The 20020-nt window shown below is 42.7% G+C and overlaps 2 protein-coding genes across 5 annotated transcripts; one reads left to right on the forward strand and one right to left on the reverse strand.

Moving 5' to 3' along the window:
* Positions 1–304: 304 nt before the first annotated feature.
* On the reverse strand, positions 305–3659 carry RB195_005514 (uncharacterized protein; the record flags this gene model as incomplete). 2 transcript variants are annotated; one of them, XM_064178060.1, is made up of 5 exons in its annotated part: positions 305–588; positions 656–740; positions 813–869; positions 1710–1763; positions 3639–3659. In XM_064178060.1, the coding sequence occupies 5 exons, from the start codon at positions 3657–3659 to the stop codon at positions 305–307; spliced, it is 501 nt and encodes a 166-aa protein (XP_064035144.1). The 2 variants fall into 2 exon arrangements, with proteins under 2 accessions (XP_064035144.1, XP_013292339.1); XM_013436885.1 differs by lacking the exons at positions 1710–1763; positions 3639–3659 and having other exon boundaries at positions 656–869.
* A 1826-nt stretch (positions 3660–5485) lies between these two features.
* Positions 5486–18872, forward strand: RB195_005515 (uncharacterized protein; the record flags this gene model as incomplete). 3 transcript variants are annotated; one of them, XM_064178063.1, is made up of 12 exons in its annotated part: positions 7472–7557; positions 7735–7819; positions 7900–7998; positions 11100–11137; positions 11199–11316; positions 11819–11974; positions 12418–12503; positions 13640–13795; positions 13919–14036; positions 18413–18508; positions 18564–18763; positions 18845–18872. In XM_064178063.1, 12 exons carry the CDS (start codon positions 7472–7474, stop codon positions 18870–18872), a joined length of 1266 nt encoding a protein of 421 aa, XP_064035146.1. The 3 variants fall into 3 exon arrangements, with proteins under 3 accessions (XP_064035145.1, XP_064035146.1, XP_064035147.1); XM_064178062.1 differs by lacking the exons at positions 7472–7557; positions 7735–7819; positions 7900–7998; positions 11100–11137 and having other exon boundaries at positions 11182–11316; positions 18564–18639; positions 18700–18763; XM_064178061.1 differs by lacking the exons at positions 7472–7557; positions 11100–11137; positions 11199–11316; ... (5 more) ...; positions 18564–18763; positions 18845–18872 and adding an exon at positions 5486–5576 and having other exon boundaries at positions 7761–7819; positions 7900–8079.
* Positions 18873–20020: the final 1148 nt, after the last annotated feature.

Raw genomic sequence — 20020 nt, forward strand, 5'->3', positions numbered from 1 at the left:
GCCGTTGAGACGGTAACGTGCTGATGAAGATTTCATCTAACCTTGTCCAGATTTATCTTGCGAATTATTTGCAGAAGGAACGGGTTAAAATAGAATTATTTTGATTCTAGAGAACGTCTTTTTTGTCACGAGGCCAAGCCCGTCCTTCCTAAATGGTCCACAAATACGCTTCAACGTTATTGTTAACTTCTGTGTGAGATAAACTGTTCGAAGGTTTTATTTTTTCGCGATGAAGATGAATGGCACATGTGTTTAGCAGCGGTTACACATATAAGTTAATAAGCGTTATGAAGGCACGAAGTAATCAGTAATCGCAGAGTGGCTTATAAATACGAAGTTCTACTGTTTCGCCGACATCGACACCGTCAAACGATGAAGTGTCGTTGAATGGTGGTCGACTTGGCTCTTCGGGAACATTTCCTGACTCTTCGCCGATTGGCTCAGCCGGAGTATCCACTTCTGTGGTCGCTGGTTGTGGTAAATCGTCTGTCGTTTTTTCAGCCGTAAGCGGTTCTCCTTTCGCAGCTGCTTCTTCAGCGAGTTGCTTATTTATGATATGTAGACGAGCGATGCCTTCAGGAGAATCACCTGAAAACATGTGAATTCCCAAAAGCTCCAGAAAGAACGGGAATTTCCGCTAACGGGGTTGACTCACGAGGAACACAGTTAGCTGGGGTGACATCTGCGGACTCAGCAGATTCAGAGCCAAGCTGGTGATCTTTGAAGGTTAAATAGCCATTCTGGACTTCTCGCACATGTTGCACCGGTAGAATGAAAACTGAAGGCGCGGGTGATGTCGGTGCACTTCTTACCTCTTTTGTAAGAGTCAGAATAGCCAGCAGAAATATATTTATACAGGCTGACAGCATCTAAAAAGGAAGTGTCTTGGTAGAATTTGATTAATGAGATTGAAAAATATACGGCCTAAAAGCAGGCAGAGCGTTTCAATGGGTGCGAGTGATTCCTTGAATAAGTCAAGCTGTGTACTCTAACATTCTCCGGTCATTGTAATGATCATTGTTATTGATCCTATTTAATGCGACCTAGTTCCGATCTACTAACATCGCGCAAAAGGGAGCAGCCGTATTTGCGTAACAGCTCCCGCTTCACGTATGAAGGAAAACAAGGAATTCCTTATCCGTTTACTTATTTAATATATCGCAACGCATACCACTCAATGCAGATGGAAACTGCTTCAGTCGGGTTAAAACTACCGAACCCTGAAGCAGTTGCGTAAGCAGCAATATAGTGTTGGTTCCTTGTATACAAAGGAACTATTGTTCTACGATACGTAGTTTTTACATGTAAAAAAAGCTAAAAGTAGTGCGGTAAAGCTAGCGGTTGCAATTGAAGTTGAGTCCTTGCTGGCTCCACTCCGAGCCTGCGAATGAGTGAGTTAGGAAGAGTCCCATCTTGATCCGAACAGCTACCTCTTCCGCCGCACTTTGGACGCAACTGCACCATTTTTCAAGTCGTTTTGACGCTTCTATAGCAGGGACCGCCCATTACAAATCCACTCAAAATATGTTCAAAAAGAAACTTTAAAAGAGGAGTGTGATAAGCCTTAGTTCCAAATGTCAACTTGTGATTGATCTGTGACCCCCACCCCCGGCCATCTTGATGAAGCGTTTTTTGAGAGATCTCGCAGGAGGGTTTGTGGTGTGAAGTAATTGCACAATCGAGTCCGAAAAAGCCAAAAAGTTGCCTACAGCATTTACGAAAATTAGGTCCAACCGCTGTATGACGATAAGCTCATAAAGTGGCTGAAATCATAGCTCATGATGATATCAGAATTGTAGTTCAACGCTACACTCCATTTCTGTTATGGTCATCGGTATGTCGTTCTAGCCGTTCCTTTCTCTAAAATTCCCATCGAATTCAATTCTTTCTTTCTCCTCCACAACAGTTAGTCGCAACCAACTCCTTTCTGAAAACTTCCTTACAGAAACTGCTTATTTTTTTACAGGATGCGTAAAAAGATCTGTCATAGAATTTTTCAAAAAGAACAGACTTCTATTCAAGAAAAGATTGGAATTTTAACAAGAATGAAGTTTTTGGTGCATAACAATGCTTAAAATGGCGTTCATCATTTTCAGTACATTTGCGAAAAAGTTTGCAAATTTGCGCGCTATAATTGCACATTTTTTCAACAAACGCACTTCAGTGCTATTTTCAAAGTTTCAACGCTGTCGCGTTATTTCTGAGACTTTTTCTTTTCCGATACGGGAAAAATCTAATGAGTTCAAATCGCCCGAGTTTTCCACTCCTCCGATGCAACTCGAGATAGCAACGAGTTCGTAAGCGTAAATTTAGATTGAAAGAAACACCAGCACACGCGGAATTCAATAACGATTGAAAAAATGTGTTGCTTCAGGATAAAAAACACGAAGGATCTTTCTGCGAACTATAAAACATACAGGACAGAACTTTTTCTGCACTCTCTATGGTAGCACTGTGATAAGAGACGTCTTTTTGATCGCTTCCGATAGCTACCGCTACCGTAGGCAGATAGAACTTCTCCTGTCAAAAAGAAGAGTTGTTGGAACTTTTTCTGTTGTATGTGTAATATGGTAGCAACGCCAGGTAACAACGCATCGTTGAATACGGATGGATACCTGACGGGAACGGATATGCAGGAATTACTTTAAAAACCTGTTAACGTAAGTGATGAAGGGCAGATCTGATAGTTGGACAGCGCCGTCCATGGCGACGGGGTGGTCGTCTGTATGAAAGAGTAGCTGATCAAATGGTTGTTTGGCTATTTCTGAGTTATGTTGTGCACCAGATCTTCGTCTCCAAAGGATCTTCATGCGGAAACTTGTGAAAAAAGCGATACGATGTATCGGCATCTGGCATGTTGCAGTAATGGGAGAATCAATCGAGAAGGATTGAAGGAATGTAAATAATCAGGGAATAATCCGCAATTAGCTTTTTTCAAGATTCGGATCGACATATCGCTGAATAACTAAAAATTCTACTTTGTCCAAAGCAGTATTATATAGGGGTTTCTCAAAAAAAACTCTCCGTTTTATTTTATAGTGTTTATCCACTATAGAAAAAAATGTAAAAAATAGCTAAGAAATCATGATAGTTCTCACGTTAAAATAGGGATGAATCTGGTTCCTATTTTTAGTGGGTCTAGATCTCTTTTTTTTATTATTCGTCCGTGGCTGGAAATTCCATGAAAAAAAGCATCCCAAACGTAGTTTTAAACTCCTATGGAAAGGTCCTTATTTAATTATTCATTAATAGTGCTCCAAAAATTGGAAGCACTAATAGTGCACTAAAAAAGGAAGAGAGAACTAAGATATTATGTCCGAGTTAAAACTAAGTTTCTTTATAGATGGACAATCCAGTAAAACCCTCACGGGCCACACTTGGCTTGCTATGGATGGTGGACACTGTTAGATTTAAATCGATGGATGCGCCATATTATGGCAAGTGACACGCTAAAATCGAAGAGGCCCCAGGCAGTCAGTCAAGGGAACCCGGGCTCTGCCAGTCAGGATTCTCCCCGGCTATTGTACATTCTGTACTAGAACGTTACTTTACCAGATACTTGTTTGTCTTGTTAGGAGGTTAACGTTCCTTATGATTACTTCCGGAAATTCGGTGAGGTAGGAGATCAAGGCGCGTACCTTTGGTGGGATGTCCCTCATCTGATCCTATATGGGGTGAGCGCATCGAATTCCGGAATGTTCGATTTTCGCTGAACACTTCGCTGAACTTCTATTGCTTTTTTATCGCTTTATTATTATTTTTTTCTGTTTTTCTCTCTTCAATTCTTCTTTAGTGCGGGTGTAGAGTAGTCGATAAAAGGTCCGCTGTGGCCGCACTGTCGATGGTTCGAAACCACCCTTGAGTCAATCACGCTTTACATCCCTCCGGGTTCGATAAATTGTACCAGGGTCGATAAATTAATCGTACCAGACTTGTCTGCGAGGATAAAAACACTGAGTCGACCCATCGGCTACCCCGCAAGTCATTACATACAGGCCAACACGCGTTCCAAAATCTCAACGACTACGCGATAACATCGACAACAACGTCGGTGTGCTTTAAAACAAAAAAAAACTATCGTTTTGTTTATTTTACCGACGTGGTAGAAAGGAAGAGCAATACGACATGAAACGGTCAGTTTATGTTTAGTTTACTGTTATTTATGTTTAGTTTAGCTTAGTTTAGTTTGCTCGTATTATACATCTGAGGATCAGGACGGTTGGATTGTTAGGGTGTAAGCATTGTACAAGTTACTACATCGTTTATCATATCATATACTTATTGCGCAAGTTTACCAAAGATTAATTCGAGGAATGGGTGGTTGTAGCATAGCGGTCAGAGGTTCCACTTCCTGCACGATCGATCGGAGGTTCGAATCCGCTCTAGTGCTCACCAAGCACTTCATCCCTCCGGGATCGATAAATGGGTACCACACGTGTCTGGGAAGATAAAAACACTGTCTTGGCACATCGGCTAGCCCTCGCAAATCACTATAGGCTAGTTGCGCCTTCGTAAACCTCCAACGATTCTGAATTGAAGTGAAAGCGGTGGCGCATCCCAAGCGGATTGATTAATGCCAGACACTTTATCGTTTTATCCTTTAATTCGGGGAATGGGAACCTTAGTGTTTCTTGCTCTCACGATAGGCTAGTACATATAACTATTAGATTTCTTTTGGGATTTCTATCATTATCTCGTTCATTCTAAACATCCTTTTTTGACCATTAAAGCATTTTTTTGAAACATAAATACAAGTGAGATGAGAAGAGGGGAAAAAAGCAACACCACTCGCGGGCGCGAGTAAGGACGCGTTCACGATGGTTACCTCCGATGCACCCACTACCTACTCCTTGTCGCTGTTTGAAGGCATAACCCACCTGAAACCCGCACCAGATTCGTGGGGTGATGCCTTTAAAAGTAGCGTATCACGGAATTGACGCAGTACGGGCACCCATGGAGTTCGGATTGAAGAATACGGAACCCAGCGTAGCTCCGCTCAACTTCCCCTGACCGTCGTAAAAAAAACGCCGTGGAAGACGGCTTTCCTTCCTACGAGGTAAGCTACAACGCACCGCTCTTGTGCACGCGCCGCGTCCATGAGCGAGCGGTCGAAGATTAATAACGCAGCCTCACCAGCCTACTCCTGTAAAACCAATGAATGGACCGCTGAGGCAACCGGAGCGTATACGTGTTCTAACGTTCCTCGTGGAAAAAAAACTCCGTTCCCACGCGGTTTTTTCCTACGAGAAAAATCGCGTGGGAATGGAGTTTTTTTTTTACCAACGATTAGGAGGAGAAGCCACGCTGGGTTCCGTAATCTACAACCCTAACTTTGCGGGTTCACTTAGGCTTCCGTACTACGTCGGTTTCGTGATAAGCTGCCTTTAATAGAAGAATTATTGGCGATTAAGCGCTCCAGGCCAAACTTCCGATGTTTCGTTTGTGTTTATTTTATAACAGAGCGCTAAATAAACAAACAGGGAAAATGGTATCACGTGTTGCCACAAATTTGCAAATTTTCTTTTTGCTGCTCGTACAACAAGCTACATTGTCTACAAAATTGTTGCCGTTCCAAAGTTGGTGCATTATTGCGGCGAAGTAATTTGAGAAAAAACCAATTCACGTGTATTTTATGGAAATCGGCCACCTAAGTTATTGTTCAGTGATGTTAAGATGAAAATTTATTATAATTCGTGCTAAAACAAAAATCTATTATAATTCACTAATCAAATTGTTATTTATTATTGAATTGATTAATTCTAGCGGGTAGCCCCCTTGGAATGTTTCGAGTCAAAAAAATTCTTTAGAATTCATATCCTTGAATATAAACATTTTTAGACCTCAAAGTAGGTTCATCTGAACTGAGCCACACACGAGTTTACACTTTAGAATTAATGAGGGATTGTTTTTTTTTTTCGAAAATACCATGATATTAATACACCGCCATAAACAAGCTCATCAACCCTCGCTTCACTTTCTCCTCTTCTTTTTCATTAAAAAAAAAACACAATCAGGAATGTTGCTAACAATGGCGAACAGGGTGGCTACAGCGGGAAGGGTTGGAGCAATTCAAGATTCAGGAAAACGATGGAAATCAAAGTTGTATATCCAATTTAGGAAGGATTTGTAGTGAGAATGGAAAGAGAACTGTAAAAAACGAGGGATAAAATTCTCTTTCGGCAACTTTACTACACAGTCATGGGAATCATGGATCTTCCGGCGGCAATCGTTAAATGTAACCGGTAGAGGAAATCGAAGGAATAGTAATTGCGAAGAAGAAATAGAGTTTCAAAAATCGGAATCATAAGAAGACAGGAAGGCAAGAAAGCAGAAACAAAAATCTCACATCTATCCGGGTGGAGACTTTGTTCAAATCGCTCAGTTCCTAAGAACTCTCGAAGTGGCTCCGCAAAGAAGTCTGGACGTGTTCCAGAAATCCAGAACCAAGTTTTGTCAACAAATAATCTGCTGGTGGTTGCGATGAACTCAAGAGAAGCTCAAGAAACATTCTTCCGAGCGTTTCAATGAGATAGCAAATCAGATCGAGGTACAGTCAAGTCAAAACGAACTGATTTCCCGTGCATTTGAATGCGCTCGTAGTGTCGCAGTGGGACCCACTCGTACCTGTGTATTCAGCTACTGCGTACGCAGTCGCACCAAGCTTCAGGATTGTTTTGACTTGATTGCAAAACTTCAAGGTAGAAAAACAATGGCTTACATGACGGTAGTGGAGTCAAAATGCTTGGACATTTAGAAGTAAAGAAGTGTATAAATAGATTCTCGGATCCTAAGGTCTACTTTTTGAATTTTAAGGTTTTAAGATTTTAAGAAGGAAATTGGAGAAACGATCCATCGAATGCACATTATGTGTGATCTTATTTGTTGCTTTTAAACCCTAATGGTCCAATTAGGAGTAAATTTTATGGTCAGAAGGCGTATAGTTGCCGCGAAAACAATAAATGTTATAAAATGACGACTTCGTGATATAAATAAACATAAAGCAGTGCCAGTTAATCATAAACCGGTTGAGTGCGGTGGCGATTTCTCGTCATTTCAAGAGCTGAGAGGGAATTCAAGAAAAAACTGCGAACTGTTCTTGAGAGACAGGTCCAGACAACTCCCATGCTTAAAAATCCAAAGATTCTGAGGAACTTTCATGACGAACTGAAACAGGAACAGAAAAGACCAACTAGGGCTGGAATCGACTCGAAGATTCTAATAAATGCATGGTTCAATGGATTTTCTTCAATCGATCGATCACGGAAAGGTTGTGTAAAATAGGTGGTAGGAGGAGAGAAACGAGAGCCCGTGCCGAGGGTGGAGATGGTGGCAACAACAACACATTTACTTCACTAGCAATGACTCAGCGAAGGCTGGATGAACTTTCACTTCGCGAGGACGAAACGCCCCACACGATTTCGTCAGAAACTCGCTGAGGTTCACATCTTACTGCCCTTGGATGACGTCACTCATGAATCAGCTGGCGAATGAAGTGACACGGCAACGATCAACAACAAAGTGCTGGCGATTATTGAACGATCAAAATTTGTTGACCTTGTGAGGGTTAGGAAAGGTTTGAAGTGGGTGAAAATTTACAAAGAGTTACATTAATTAGGTTTTCCCCTCATTCAGTCACTGCTACCGTAACCATTCACATGTTTGATCCACTTACCGATTAGTCCCATGTTTCAGCTGGACACCTCCCGCTGCCGCGTCTTAATCCGACTCATCTAGAGAGACCTTGAAAAACCTGAGTTCAGAAACAGTTTTTCTTATTTTCCCAGATTACTGTGAAGTACTTCTTATCTGCTTAGTTCCGGTAAGCTTTGCAGATTCTATAGGCCTCAGGAACTCCTTATTGTCACAGACGCGAGCACGGAGCATAAAAGCAGAATTTAGTGGCGGCGTAGCGGTGCTGGCGAGTTTAGACAACGAACATTCGAATACAGGCAGTTTGTGGGCGTTGCACTTTTGCGGAGATGGCGAGTGGATGAAGGAGTAGGCGAATATGAACAGCCGGCGAGAGCACTTTTCCCGCAGTTTCAGAGCGTTCTCACCGTTTACCGTTCGTTTGTGTGAACACTGTTGTTGCCCTATTCACTTAATGTCTCAATACACCATCCGATATCGTTTATATCACTTGAACTCTTTATTCCCTCAATTATGCCTTCAATTATGGTGTTGTTCTTTGTTCTGGTGCTCATTCACTTATATACACTAATACGCTCCTGTTAGTTTATAGTTGTTCTATTTCTAGTCTATATCAATAAAGTTTGATTACCCAAGTTTGAGGCGCACTCCATGGCAAAAATCCACTGAACCTATCGTGATCACACTTACATCGCAGTGTTTTCCCCTCTTCTTTTATAATGGGAGAAAATAGGAGTTTAGCTTTCTGGTAATGGTTCCCTCTGTTGAATACTGGTTTTTACTTATGCTCACTTTTTTGATTCTGTTTTTGGAGGAATAAGTGAAAATTTCGATAGTTTTGAGGATTTTGAGTGGTAGTAGTCATTCCTATCTATCCTTCGCATCTAGGACAAAAAAAAAAACGCGACTTAGCGGTGTTTGATAAAGATCGGTTCATTCCTCTCCTCTCCTTCGGTATTCTTCTTTCGTTTTGTTTGAGGAAAAAAAAAAACTCTGACGATTACTGCACATCTACGAGGATATAGGATGAGGACTAATTCCGGTCTTGAGAGAAGTAGCTCCATTTACTTCCGCTTCGTGTCTCTTTCTGGAAACGGTTTTCTTTACGTTAAAAAAGGATAAAGTCACTGGCGTCTCAATCCACTTGGGATGCGCCAACGCGTTTTACTGGAATTCGTAATCGTTGGGGTTTTTGGAACGTGTGTTGGCCTAAACAATGACTTGCGGAGGACAGCCGATGATCAAGTCAGTGTTTTTGTCCTCCCAGACAAGGCTGCCATCAATTTATCGACCCCAGAGGGATGAAGAGCTTGGTTCGCACTAGGGCGGTTTCGAACCCTCGACCGTGTGGTTACAACCGGGCCTCTAGCCGACTGCGCCACATCCACCCCTCTTTACATTTTATCCCCCAAAATAACTACAAACAGCGTTTCTGTGGTCTTGCAGAAGTGGTGCAATTCTCTTCGTGCAGCTTTATTATGTTATGTTTCGAAGTGAAGTACAGTACTCGACTGTTCACGAAAGCCTTTCTGCCCTGCTCGAATCGAATGTTCCGTCGTTCCAGTGAACATATGAACCGGAACACGCCCATCTGTGGAGTTGGCATACTTAAAAGTCCGGAAAGTTTTCCAACATTTCAATGCTTCAAAGTTCCTAAAAAACGCGCACTTTTTCGCGAATACAAGGACCATTTGAATCAGGACCAGTGCGTCGATCAGTTCACTTTACAAGTTATGAAATCCACTCTGCGTGCTTTCATTTCAAAATTTTTTTAAACGTGCGGATGTAAAAAGTTGTTTTGTTGAGGGAGTTGACTACTAGTAGTGATCCATCGTCATGGACTGATAGTAAAGTAGAGTAACTTGGTCAGTTCGGATCTTTTCAATCCGTCATCCATTTTTTCTTTTTTTTATTTGTGGAGAAGGCTTCTCTGTTTGATTATGATCAAGCAAACCTTGTCCTCAAATTTGTCAATCACTGAAAGGAAGACAACATGGTTTTCTCATGGCTGCCAATAACGCACGAAATTGTAGTGAGACGTTCACATTGTAAAAAACAAATTATTATGGGTATTAGTAAAATTAACAATGGGTATTAGTTAACAAATTTATTTATTTGTTAACAAATTAATAAATTTGTTAACTAATACCCATTCGCCATCGACAAAAGTAATCAGTTGGAGCCACAACTATGTTCAGGATAACTATTGGTTATCAATCTTCGAGAGACCATAGTATTGACAGATTAATGGACTTTTCGTAGGGTCATTTTAGGCATTTCAGGAATCTCTATTATATCTGCCTTATTATTATTGCTATTATTATTATTATTGTTATATGGTATTACTAGCGGCGCATACAAGTCTGATAGTTACTTCTCGTAGTGATCTTGCTTTCAATAAACGCAATTAGGCATACGCCTTAGGAGTTTACGAGCTATATAACTCGCACTATTATACGGCAATAGCTCCCCATACTTTGCAAAAAGGTCGTCCAGAATCATACCAGAGCACATACCCTGAGAGGTCAGAAGATTGAGGGAAGCATGGAATCCTTTGCAACAAACATTAGTCTCGTATTGCCTGTCAAGTGAGCTCCTGCATGCCGCCGTGTTCAGACTACTGCCATATCTCCATGCTCCGTTTGCTTCATTTATAAGAAACACGCATCGAGGATTCCCCATCATCAACAGCGACCATTACATCATTTATTGCGGCGATGCGTCAAGGTGAGCGTTTGTACGACTGCGGGATAGCAAAGGACTCAAACTCTGGATCGTAATTGCTGATGCATCTGCAGAAACCGCTAAGAACCTCGACAGGGACACCTGTTATGATGAATTTAATATCGAAGATATTAAGCTAACAGGAGGTAGTTGTCCCAACTGATGCGAATGCGAAAATGGGCAGTTTATTGTGCTTGAATGGTTCTATCCCTCGAAGCAAACTCAACTCGCTTCACGCCGATGGAGTATCAGGAAAATACTACGTACGCCTGATTAACAACATGAATGGAGCAACAACTGCTGCGGTTCGAATAGTAGTCGGATGGGATGTACTACACCGTTTAAAATGGAAACTGAATTGAGGCGAGAGCCGTGACGAGAACTTTTCTTTTTCTGTTCAACTTTGCCTTCGATACCAGCACGCAAAGAACAGCTGAGCAGTGTTCCAAGGATGTTGTTTTGGCACCGCCTTCACGTCTGTTGGTGGATCTCGATTACGCCCCGACGATGTAGTAATATTCGTTTCTAGCAGCGCGAAGTTGCAATGTGTTGTTAACCTCGCATCGAAATTACCTGCAGCCTGCAGAATGTGACTTAAGAAATGCAAGCAGATGCCGGTCTCTTCGAGATCTCGAACGGGAATCAGGGTGGTCTGAAAAACAGAATGGGCTCGGATATTGTTTAAGGAGGACACACCAGGGCAGAGATGCGTATAGCCGTGTTAGGCCGTAACTATCGCCCGCCAATTAAGTCAAGTGAATAAGTAAGTCATATCTGTCTGTATTAAAATTCCATTATAGTAGAAACATGCAATATGGATGTAGATGTGTCAGCTACAGCTTTATGTTCATTTTCACGGCTTTTCTCCTGACGTCGCATGTACGATTAAAGAATCAGAAGTTTGTAGCACTGAAACCGAACCATGAACGACTTGGGAATCAGGTAGTTTCTCTTTATTAAAATTTCCTTTTATAGAAAAAGTAGGCTATTCGGTTCATTTGGTTGTTGTCGGCCCTCTCCCCTCTCCTGATTCAATGCTGATTAAGAGGGGTTTTTGTAGTTCGACAGATTTAGTCTTTACAGTATACATCTAAGAGTTTGGCACATCTACAGTATAGTACAGTATTTGTGGCAGACGCGTCGCGCTCTGGTGGAACGCAGTCGACTTTGACTTAAAACTTACCGACTGCAAAGCAATACATCAACTGACCTAGTATTTCTACTCATTGCACATTTTATCCTCTTCGTTTTCCGAGTCATTCGAGTGGGTGTCGCGGTTGCACATGCAAACATAGGGACCCGCACCTTCAGATGACATTTTTGACTGCATTGTGTTCTAGGAAAACGACGGAACTGGTTTGAGAGATGAAATATTCGATCCAAATTTATTTGGAAGAACTTTAGCATGGAATTCCTGGCAGAAGAAGCTATAAACCATTTTTAGCTGTATCAACTGGCATCCGGTTTTGGAATCGCCAGAAAACTCGGTCGAACATTGTATTATCCTCTGGCTGAGGGCGCTGCCGAAAATCTTCGATGCTACTTGAGTCTCATACAGGCTACTTTCCCTAGAACTGGAACTATATATAGGATTATACCTGTGAGTTAGTTTTGACATTTGTCACGTGAAAGTCGGGAAACCACGTGAATATATCGTGGAAAGAGCGGTGCAAACTCGTGCAATTTGTAAATCTGACCACCCGCATTTCCTAAAAAGATCAAACCAAAATAAAAACCGGAGCAATCATATTCTATATCAGTTACACTCGCTCAATACACCGATTATTCGGGCCGATTCCCCGAATGCGTGTTTTCACAGTATTTTTTAGGAAAAAAAAGTGAGGACTTGGAATTCTAAGACACTTTATTCTTTTGGAAAAAAGGGTTCTTGTGAAGAATTCAAAAGTTTGATTTATTCAAGAAGAGATGAGAAATAATAAGAGGGAATTACAAATACTTCTGAATTGTTTAAGAGACGGAAGGCAGTGCTATTTTCTTGCTGTTGCTTTCCTCTGATTTGGATCTTGTTGCTTTTATTTTCAGAAACATCTTGTCGAGCAGACGAGTGTCCCATTTGCGGTGGACGAGAATGGAAAGCGAACATGCTGCCGTTACGACGACCCATCAAGGTGCATCATATATTTCCTTCCTAGGTTCAGTACCACTATATAGTCGGGTCAAAACGACATGAAGCACGGTGCTTTTCCGTACGCGCCCGAAACGCAGCGGCGGAGGCAGCAGTTGGAACCGAGGTGGGACCATCGCAAGCTGCGTTCCAGTGCGCTCCTAACCGCCACGCCCCACCGCACCGCCTCGAGAGAAGCCACGTACGCAATTGCACCGTGCTTCATGCCGTTTCGATCTTACTATATTTATTATATCATTGTTTATTATTTATTATTCCGACATCTGTAACGTGAAATTCGAGGTCACGTGAATATTGTTGTATTTGTTATTCTATTTATTATTTTATATTTTCATTTATTTGAATTATTTGTTAATATATGTACTTTTTATGTACTTTTTTACTTGTTCATATTCTAATTACTCACTGTTTTTAGTATCAAGAATTTGATGCTGTAAGAGGACCACCGGATGCTGCTGGCGCTCAGATTTTCTTAATTGTCGAAGTTTTATTGATTTTTTTCCAGCATTTCTGTTCATTTCTTTGGGACTAATAACAGCTGATTTCTCCAATACAAGAAGAGAAATGAAATTGTCCTGGCTCCTTTTTCTTCCTTTATTTTTTGCTTTTGACCTTACCAGAGCATGGATGGCTCCGTGCTCCACTTGACTCCTAAGCTTGCAAAAAACACATCTATGGCCTTTGGCGGGTTTTCAAAATATTTAGGTAGTTGGTTTTGTAGCTTGGGTTTTTTCTTCTGTAAATTTGCAATTGTAAAAATATGAGCAGAAATCTTTGTCCATCTTTTGCCAGAAGAATTTGCTACTGGTGCATCCATGACATTTTTTGATGCTAGATCAATGTAAATTTGCTTGTGGACACGGCGGAAAGGAAGAAAGAAGAGAATGCGGAGGCCTTCGAAAATTGAAACGCTCTTCAAGCAAAATTTCAGATAATTATATTAATTGAAAGTGAATATTTATTAGTTGGCAGGACTAGAGAAGTAATCAAAGAGAACTACTTAATTAGATTTTTTTTCTTCAACCAGTTTATTTCTATTTACATTTGTTTTCTACTACATTTATTTTAAGATCATCATCGACCGTATACACATCTTGAAACTCTACGGAACTGTTCCAGGTTTATTGGGCACCCTGCCAAATTTCTTCTTCTGGAGATGAGCTTCGCACAAAATTCAAAATATTTCGAAGATTACCTCTTTGAGTTACGTTGGCTGTTCAATTTCTCATCTCAGAGCGAAAATGAAGGCAACCTTCGTTTACGTCAGCTTAACATGTATGGAGTTTCAGGGTATTTTTACATAAATTTAGAATTTTCATTCGAGGTTCTGGAACTCTCCTTTGCATAGACAGTGCTGAATATGTCGTCTACATATGGAACTAATCAATATCCGTTTAGTGATAACTCGACCGAATTTATGTGTGTACATATTCGTAGAACAGATTTTTTGAGTTATGGTGTTGAATCGAATCTGAACAGCACATTGACAGCGACGAAAAATATCGCTATGAAAAAGGTAATTGAATTTCGCGCCTGAACTAGTGTGGTGGTGTGTCCTCCGAGGGTCGAGCTGGTCTGGTGTTCCGCCTTTCCTGGTACGGTACGGTCAAAACAACTTGACATGCGGTGTAATTACGTTAACGGCTGCTCGCGGTAGGAGCTTCGCCCATTCCTGCTTTCTGATTGGAACTGCGGATGGTGCAACCGCGCGAGTGCAAGTCGCGTCGCAGTACGCAGTCGTACCATGTCATGTGGTTTTGACCTGAGTGCAGCCGCGTGCATATTTCATCCTTTGGGTGGATTTCCTACCGTAGCTGACCTTCACGTTCATGACTCTTTGAATTATTTGCTTACCGCATGAGTCTCCTTCCACGTTTCTCAAATTCAACCTGCCTTCTTGACCAGGTTGAATCGAGAAAGCCATCGAGAATGCGTTTAGTCGGATTAAAACGACATGAACCCCGAGTGTAGCTGCGGTGCATTTGCGAACGCGCTCGGAACGGCGTGGTGGGGGCGGCAGTTGGGGCCGAGTTGGGACCGTCGCAAACTGCAGCGATGGGTGGCGCCAGCAAGGGTTTAACCACGCTCCTAGACGCTACGCTCTACCGAAGCGCCTCGAGAGAAGCTGCGTACGCAATTGCGTACGTGTTTCATGTCGCTTTGACCCTACTATAGTCGGGTCAAAACAATCTGTAGAGAGGTGCAGTTGCATAAACTGTTGCGCTCGATGTGAGATCTTCGTGACCTTCAACCGAGATGAGTGAACGTCCCAGCGCACAAGGCTTCAAGCCGTTTTAACTTGACTGTATAACTTACTTTAGTTAATCGATGGTTTACTGTTATTGTCTGACTCGGTTTTCCTTATCTTCCCCCAACCGGGTCGTCCTTGAACACAGCTCTGCCCAACTTTCTCAATCTACAGCAAGAGCTCGCGAAGAAATCGACACCACTCTATTTCCCGCCTTGTAGAAGATTTGAAGTCTTGCGTGAACTGTTTTTCGACCACGAGTGATCCGAATAGCTCCGGTCGACAATGTCCGACAATTCTTCATAACGAAACGGAGAGTTGTTGATGACAATCACATCGCTCTAGTATGGACCATTTTGGGTTGGGCTTTGCGGTGTGCACCTCTTTGCAATATCTGGGTAACTTCCGTCATATACAGAAGTACGACACACTACGACACACGTAGAGTTGGGTCAAAAAACGACATGAAGCACGTACGTAATTGCTTACGCGGCTTCTCTCGAGGCGCTTCAGTGGAGCGTAGCGGCTAAGAGTGTGGTGAAACCTTTGCTAGCACCACCCATCGCTGCAATTTACGACGGTCCAAACTCGGTTCCAACTGCTGCCTCTACCGCGCCTTTTCGAGCGCGTACGCAAATGCACCGTAACTACACTCGTGATTAAAGTCGTTTTGACCCGATAACTCTTCGTACAAACTACTAGTGTGTACGTGCCTAGAACGTACCAAACGACATGAAGTACGTCGTTTGGTACGTTTGCCAAGTCTAGGCTACAAGGGAAGTTCAATGGGTTATTGCATCGGGAACTGAATCAAAAACAGTCTACAAGAGTAGTAGCAGACCCTGGTAGTGCTAGTCGTAGTGATGTTTCCGAAAATGCAAAATTACCGCCTCGTGTTTCGGTCATAGGCAGTGTATCTCTTTCTAAGAACGCGCTCTCAGTTTTGGATATGGGCCCAAGTTTCTCACCTGTTCAATCGGTAGGGCCCAGGGTAGTACGAAAGATAGTGGGCAGCCTACAATACGTACATGACCGTCTGCGATATAGAGCAAAGATCGGAGAGGAGGAATCGGGTAGAGGAAGTAATATTAATGCGAATTTCCCTGTGGTACCGTTCCCCGCAATGATATTCAAACCTCAGGATCCCCATCCTCGAGTGGATGCCAAGTTTCGTTTGTTCACCACATCAGTTTTCTCGATTCTCAAACGTTTTTCGAGAAAACATCCTATTTCTAATCTAACGCTAATGCAACGCTCTGGCCTACGTGAGATACGCGAACTCTCAACACGTGGTGAGATAAAGGTCACAATCAGCGATAAGGGAGGAGAGTTTGTGGTCATATCACGTGAACTAGACATGGCTATCACTCGAAAACATCTGGATGACGCTACACTCTACCACTCTTCGTCACATGAAGAGTTCATAAAACAGAGTCGCCGTCTCAATAGAGTTTGGGTAGAGATTGGAAAGGCTGCGGGGTTACATAAAACAATGATCACAAAGCTGAAATACGAACTTCCTACTTGCCCAGTTTTATACCTGCTAATAAAAACACACAAACTCTCTTCCTTTGCTTTCCTTTCAGAAGACCCGGATGTATTCAAAGTACGTCCTATCATAAGCAACGTAGATGGCCCCACGGACAGAATATCTTGGCTTTTGAACGCTATACTTGCACCATTGCTCAAGTATGTTCCCGCGCATCTATCCAATACCAACATTTTCCTTGAGCAGCTTAAAAGAGCGCGTTCAGAAAAAGAATGTGTCATCGAATCTTTCGATGTCACATCGCTTTATACAAATGTTTCCAACGGCGCTGCAATGCAAGCTGTGTTCGAGCTACTCGTAGAACATCGGGACACCTTAGACTTGCACGGGTTTTCCATAAGGCAAATTATGACGCTCCTGGATGAATGCTTAAAGTGCTCCATTTTTCGTTGGGCCAGCAACTACTATAGACAGGTTAGGGGATTGGCCATGGGACAAAGACTAGCTCCCACACTAGCCATTGCATTCATGTCCAAAATAGAACAACCCATTCTGGAACGGAAACCTTTCCTGTATTGCCGTTATATCGATCACTGTTGCATTATATGCCCCACTCAAGATGAGATGGACACTTGTTTCGAGCTTCTAAACCAACAGTCCCCTTACATACGGTTCACAAGGGAGAAACCCAAAGAAAATTGGCTGTCCTTCCTCAATGTAGAAATACAGTGGTCCAATGGTGAATAGAAGACACGATGGTTCCGAAAACCTAGCAGCAAAAACATTTTAGTTCATTGTCTTTCCGCTCACCCTTGGAAAACTAAGAAATCTGTGGTTAAAAACATGTTTAGGACAGCCGTAAGGGTGACATCAGATGTCCAGGAGCGGATCGATGCGATCAACCTAGCGCAACGCATCGCGAATTCTAACGGTTACATTGGTAATGTAGCATGTAGGCCAGATCTTGGTGCGCAGCAAGAATATGCCACACGGGTTGAGACGAATAAGATCAATTTCTGCCTGCCCTTCATAACCGACGACCTGAGTAAAGCTATACGGGCTAGTCTGGTGAAATGCGGTCTCGAGGACCAAGTGAGAGTTGTGGAAATACCCCCAACAAATCTCAAAAAACAACTAGTTCGAAACAGAATGTACGACCGATTCTGTCTCACTCCAGACTGTGTAATATGCCCATTCGGGAAGGAAGGGGACTGCATGGTCTCTGGTGTAGTCTATCTAATTTCGTGCAAAACATGTGGGGACCAATACATTGGCGAAACAGGGCGCCCCCTTTGTATTCGCATTAAAGAACATCTAAGGGGGATGAAACAATCGAATGCAGCAACTCCCCTCGGAGTTCACCGCAGACAATGTCATGAAAACGTTCCTTTCTGCGTAGCTGTCACAATTCTATCGTACGAACCCGTAATTATAGCTCGCAGAACTTTAGAAGCGTTTTGGATAAATGCAAAAGGTCCAAAAATGAATAGAAAGGAAGACTGCTTAGCCGTGACCAACGAGCTGGCTCTGTATCAAGACCTTTGCGGGTTTGATCTACGGGGTCATATGCGGGTCGCATCCTAATTAGTATCAGCGGAGCGATAGCACCACGCGGATATCCGCTAACATCACGGCAACGCGGCTACTAAGGTAGGCACAACGATTTGGGCTTTTTTGGTTTTTGTTTCCGGGTGTAATATCCTAGGGGATGATGACTTGTTCTGGATGAGGCATTTGAGAGGATATATTGCAAATGCTCTTACTTTCCAGGCTCTGACGAAGGCGACAACGCCGAAACGTTAGCCGTAATAAATTTCGTTAACAATCTTGGCTGTTGCTTAAATTCGACTATCGACATGAAGTACGGTCCAGTTGCGTAAGCGGCTGCGCTCGAAGCGAGGCGGTGGAGCGTAACGGTTAGGATCGCATTGGGACCCTCGCTAGTAGTATCCACCCAGTGCACCGTGCTTCATGTCGTTCTGACCCGACAATGTACTCAAACACCTGGTTGCATGGCGGCTCCGTAAGGGCACAGAATGCGAATGCGAATAGTGCGCGCGCTGGGATGTGCTGCAGAACCTTTCCGTTAGGGCGAGTGAACTTTGTCGCTCTGTTGATTTCACATTGTTTTTGAAGTTCTATTTTGTGAATTCAGGGTTTGTCGAACTTCCTTATATTTGGTGACGATCAGGAATTTATGAGATCTCTGGCAGCGAAACTTGTAGATGACACTATGTTCGGTCATTCAAAGGTAACCTCATATCGATTCGCCCCAACCACCAACGATCGTAACGCGGTCGATTCAGACTGTTCGCGCTTCTGCGTTCTCCGAAATGACTGATCTTTATATTTCGTACAGCGTTTGTAGCGCATTTCTTATGAGTGCGTCGTCATCGACTTTTGGCTGGTGGCTTGCATTTTTCTCACGAAATCAGAATTCAGTTTATTATTATAAAGATCGAAGACCAACGGATGATTACAAACTTCTGAAGGACGAGTTCGCTTTGTGGGTTTTCACCAGTCATTGGAGCACAGAATTTTCTCTCTAGTCGCTACGACAGAGACTTTCATCTCCGCTTTATCTCAGGAAATCATGGCATCGATACGACGGCTGATTCATTCTCTTCGATATGGTTTGGGAATTTTCTATTTTCCTGGGATATTTATTATGCAGTGGCTAAACAGATGTCTGCTGTATTAGATTAGTGCATGTTTCATGCAATGTGCTGTGTTTACGGTATAATTCTTTGACAAACCGCAACATGCCTAGAATTCGTTCACTATGTTTATTTTTTGGGAGGGAATTTGAATTTGAAAAGATTGATTTGAAAAAGATTGAAGAACGAGTTCGATTTCACTACTGATTGCATGCAGTGGATTTATTTACTAGTTTATTTAACGAATTACCCGCTACGGTATACCAAAGACGATGAAGTCCTTAATAGATCATAGTGATGTTGTTAAGTTAGTCCACATGGTGACCTGAATGTCCGGAAGCTTGTCCGAGATTTCCCGGGAAAGTGAGAATTTGGCGAGATATGCAGATCGTCGATAGTTTTCTTGGACTTGTCCAGAATTCGCAAGCAGTCCTCGTCGAGTCTAGAGGACGTTTTGCGACTCCTGTGCGGGGAAGTTTGGAATTATGCGCGACCTAGCCTATATCCGAGCGCGTCTCTCTGCCAATAGGCAGTTGTCGATCGGGCCCTGCGACGTGGCGTCGCCCGATCGATAATCACCTACTTGTGGTGACTCCGTCGCTGCGTGCGAACTCCATTGACAGCTTTACACGTCGTTTTGGTTTTTACTTTTATAGCTCTCTGGCTCCAAGTATGTGGATGGATGTTTATAGCTTAATGTGATCAGAGGACAACAGTATCATTTCTGAAATACTGCACCTATCGTAGGAACGTTGTACACTTGTAAACAGATTAGAAAATGTTTTTGAAACAGTTGACCTAACTGGCGCTGATAATACTCTGTTTTCTTGAGAGGCGAGGTCTGTTCATGCCTCATCTTTCCTGGCATCAGCATCGTCCTCAAAGACAACTTATTTAGAGGAACAAAGGAAACTTCCAACAGTTCAACTTCGATGTTGGATTCCGGGCTTATACTCGGCGTCGAATATGTTTAATCAGACGGGCGTGATGCATCACTGATCGGGGCAGAGCGGAGAGACGTGAGAGTGGATGTTGACCAGTAGAAGTGCGCGTGCGAATCGTGGTCATCTGGTTGAACAAAGTTGGTGCCGAATTAATTTGGGAAC

The sequence above is a fragment of the Necator americanus genome, chromosome I, assembly GCF_031761385.1.
Source record: "Necator americanus strain Aroian chromosome I, whole genome shotgun sequence".
Taxonomy (NCBI): Eukaryota; Metazoa; Nematoda; class Chromadorea; order Rhabditida; family Ancylostomatidae; genus Necator; species Necator americanus.